The following is a 4082-nucleotide window of genomic DNA, read 5'->3' as shown; positions in this document are numbered from 1 at the left end:
CATTTTACCTTCGGTGAAAAACACAGATCATGCCATCGATCTCCAACCAGGAACAGTACCTCCTGTTGGGCCCATATATCCAATGTGTGGGCGTGAATTGGATCAACTGAAGGAATATCTTACAGAAAACCTGGCGAAAAACAGGATACGGCCTTCGCAAAGTGCTGCGGCTAGTCCTGTCTTGTTTGTCCCTAAGAAAGATGGTACTCTGCGATTGTGTGTGGACTACCGGGGACTCAACAAGATCACGCTTAAGAATCGCTACCCATTGCCTTTGATTTCTGAAATTCTTGACCGTGCATCGGGAGCACAATACTTTTCAAAACTTGACATTAAAGATGCCTATTACAGGATCCGAATTAAGGAAGGAGACGAATGGAAAACTGCGTTTCGCACGCGATATGGATTGTTTGAGTATCTCGTTATGCCCTTCGGTCTCTGCAACGCACCGGCCACTTTCCAAAACTACATGCATCAAGCACTTGGAGGATACTTAGACGACTTTTGCGTCTGTTACCTTGATGATATTTTGATCTTCTCCAAAGACCGCGAAAGTCATACGCGGCACCTTCGCTTGGTTCTCGATAGGTTGAAGCAGGCAAAGCTGTACTGCAAACCTTCCAAATGTTCCTTTTACCAAGACCATGTTACCTTCCTAGGCTACGTGGTTAATCGCGAGGGAATCGCCATGGAATCGAGTCGAGTCCAAACCGTTCAAAACTGGCCAGAACCCCATACATACCGTGATCTGCAGGTTTATTTGGGATTTTGCAACTTTTACCGACGTTTTATTTCCCATTATTCACAAATTGCGCTTCCCCTAACTAGCATGATGAAAGGCATGGAAAAGGGAAGGAAATCCGGCACCTTTGACCTTACAAAAGATCAACGAGAAGCGTTTGAACAGTTGAAACGAGCTTTCCAGTCTGCCCCGTTGCTCCAGCATTTCGATCCCGAAAAGCCCCTTATTCTAGAAACAGACGCTTCTGATTTTGCTATGGGAGCAGTGCTTTCACAGCCTGATCAACAAAGCAGAAGACACCCTATTGCATTTTGGTCCTCCAAATTCAAAAATGCTGAGCTTAATTATGCTACAGCAGATAAAGAAATGATGGCCATTGTGGAAGCCTTTAAGCATTGGCGCCACTATATTGAAGGCAGTCGCCAGCGAGTCACTGTATATTCTGACCATCTTAATCTACGAAGTTTCATGGAGCAGAAACAACTCAACGGCCGCCAGGCGCGCTGGTGTATGTACCTCTCAGGATTTGATTTCCTGATTGAACACCAGGCCGGCAAGCGAAACCCTGCCGATGGACCGTCGAGACGACCCGATTACCAACCTACGGCGAACGACGCTAACGTTCGCATGTTGTGGATGCCATCTCTTCAGAACAAGATGAGCAACTCAGTCTTGCATCGCCAGCGCTTACATGGTGGAACAGCTGAGATTCCGAGGCATGTCAACTGTGGAACTATTTGTGCCCGCCTCGACGCAGATACCTATTACCTCATCCATTTTGGAGCCGTTCGAGTGCTCCCTGACGAGAAGTCAGCTCTCTCCTCTGGCGAGATGCCGGAGTTCTCTGGCGCAGAGTCAGATTCCCCTGAATGGTTTCGGCCACCAAGCCTAACCAGGGAAAGGGTAGTGAGGATTGCGGCCACAGAATCCGCTCTAGACCTCAACCCTTCAAAGTCTGTGAGGGAACTCATTTGTGAGCAACAGGCCACAGATCCCCAGACTCAATTTCTCGTGTCGTCGGCGAGACGCCGGCGTAGAGAAGGCAAATCTGCCACCTGGCGCGTGGACGAGAACAACGTCCTGTTTTATCGCGACCAGTTTTACGTACCCGCAGAGGGTGCATTGCGCCAGGAGTTAATTAGCCTCCACCATTCAACCCCAGAGTCGGGTCATTTTGGCGCAAAGAAAACCTTGGACCTCCTGCAGCGCAAATACTACTGGGAAAGAATCTCCCAAGATGTCCGCGATTTCTGCAGCGAGTGTCACACATGCCAAATTGGCAAATCACCACGGCAACGACCGTCAGGCGAACTTGTTTCGCTACCGATTCCACAGGGACCGTGGAAGGAAGTCAGCATGGACTTCATTGTAGGACTTCCTGCGGTTGAAGGCCGAGATGGCGTCGAGCGTGACGCTATTCTGGTCATCGTCGATCGCTTCACGAAAAAGTGTCGATTTTTTGCAGTTTCCTCGACTATGAAAAGTCAGGAACTTGCGGAACTCTTTCATCAAGAAATCGAACTTGAATACGGCACCCCCGATGGGATTGTTAGCGATCGAGGATCTGTGTTCACCTCCCAATTCTGGGACGATTTATGCTACCTGCAACGAGTTCACAGAAGATTATCGACCGCGTTTCACCCCCAAACCGACGGCCAAACTGAACGAATGAATCAAACTCTCGTTCAGTACCTCCGTTGTTTCGTACATGACAACGGAAGAACATGGCCTGCGCTGCTTCCAGAAGCACAAGCTGCTGTCAACAACTCCATCAATGCAACAACGCACTTTTCTCCGAATTACGCGCTCTTCGGTTACCAGCCAGAGTTCAACCGTCGACTCGAGGGCGAGCCGCGCGGAAGAGGAGGACAGCCGTTGCACCCCAATGCGGAAGAACGAATTGTTCGGCTTGCGGAAATTCGCGAGCAGCTGAAGAAGAATTGGGCCGTGGCATTGGCGACTCACAAGCGATATTATGACGAAAAGCATCGCCCAGAACAATTCCGTGCTGGAGATTTAGTTCTGTTGTCTACCAAGAACCTGAGAATGAAGGGTTCTCATAAGTTTGTTCCTCCTTTTGTTGGTCCCTTTCGAGTGTTAGAAGAAGTCGGTTCGCAGGCGTATCGCCTTGCTCTTCCTAACAAATACTCTCGTCTCCACAATGTATTCCCTGTTGTTCTGTTGAAACGTTGGAAGGGGGATGCCCCAGGAACAGAATGTATGCCGATGGCAGATCTGGAGGATGAGGGAGAATGGGAAGTGGAAGAAGTCCGGGAGGAGAGGCGATTCGAAGGTGAAACATCATTTCTTGTCAAGTGGAAAGGCTGGCCTGCGGAATTTAATCAGTGGGTGTCGGAAGAAGACATGGCAAACGCCAAGGATTTGATCCGGAAGTTCCGGGCATCACAACAACGAAGTGAAATCCCCAAGGAGGGTCGGAAAAGAAAAGCAAGAATCTGATGCCTCGCTATCGATGTAACGACTCCTTCCATCAACATCGATCGATTTTTCTCTATCTCCGACCGCCCCATTGACGAGTTGCCCACGAAACCCCAGCGAAACCTCAACAAAATCCTGCCACCCAAGCGTCAAGGCGTTGTTCCCGCGATCCAGAGGAAAAGCTCATACATCGCTAGCGAAACACCCGTTCACAGACACTTCTCCACTAACAGGACGAGCTTGAAATTCACATGGTCATGGAATTCCGCCAAGCAATCCTCGGCACCGAAACCGGCATCGCCGTCCTGGAGGCGGCACTCGGCAGTGAAGACCTACTCCTCCATGGCATACTCTTGGAGGGTCCCCGGCGAAAAGACCTCGTCGCAGGTGAGAGTCGACAACCAGTTCGCCACAAACAAGAGGGCGGACACATCGAGATGGTCGCCTTTCATGAAGGGCAGCCGCCTGATTTCTACGGCGACGTTCGCCGGGAGCGACCTCATTCTTCGACTTGTTGCGCTTCTTCTCTGAAACGTGACGCGTGCATCGCATGCACGGCTGCTTCTCGCGCGGGGAAGTCAGTGGAACGGGGACGACATGTTGCCAATTCGCAGGTGTGTCGTCTGGCCAGGACGACACGGCGAAGCAGCAGGAAGGAGGAGTTGCGAAAGTGGTGAATCGCACGCGTGATGGTGCGGATGAGCCGGCCGGAGAAGAAAAGAAAGGGAAAATCTCCAAAGGAGAAAACGAGGGGCGCAAAATTTTGTACAGGCCTGACGAGCATGAACCTTGTGGCCTATTAGGCACCACACTCATGTATAGCAGGAAGGAGTTGACGTTGTGACTGCCATTTTGGGAACTTTGTTTTGGCTGCGGACAGCCAATCGCAGGAGGGGGGTAG

At 50.6% G+C, this 4082-nt stretch overlaps 2 protein-coding genes across 2 annotated transcripts; both read left to right on the top strand.

The window, feature by feature from the left end:
- Positions 1–1399: 1399 nt before the first annotated feature.
- VTJ04DRAFT_2114 (uncharacterized protein) lies at positions 1400–3378 on the top strand (the record flags this gene model as incomplete). The annotated part of the gene is made up of 2 exons (XM_069359869.1): positions 1400–3176; positions 3299–3378. 2 exons carry the CDS (start codon positions 1400–1402, stop codon positions 3376–3378), a joined length of 1857 nt encoding a protein of 618 aa, XP_069213806.1.
- A 54-nt stretch (positions 3379–3432) lies between these two features.
- VTJ04DRAFT_2113 (uncharacterized protein) lies at positions 3433–3858 on the top strand (the record flags this gene model as incomplete). Its single annotated transcript, XM_069359868.1, has 1 exon — positions 3433–3858. The coding sequence occupies one exon, from the start codon at positions 3433–3435 to the stop codon at positions 3856–3858; it is 426 nt and encodes a 141-aa protein (XP_069213805.1).
- Between the last annotated feature and the right edge of the window lie 224 nt (positions 3859–4082).

Source organism: Mycothermus thermophilus (genome assembly GCF_041956435.1).
Source record: "Mycothermus thermophilus strain CBS 625.91 unplaced genomic scaffold VTJ04scaffold_14, whole genome shotgun sequence".
NCBI lineage: Eukaryota > Fungi > Ascomycota > Sordariomycetes > Sordariales > Chaetomiaceae > Mycothermus > Mycothermus thermophilus.
Note: the sequence above shows the minus strand (reverse complement) of the source record. Positions and strands in the feature narration are given on the sequence as shown.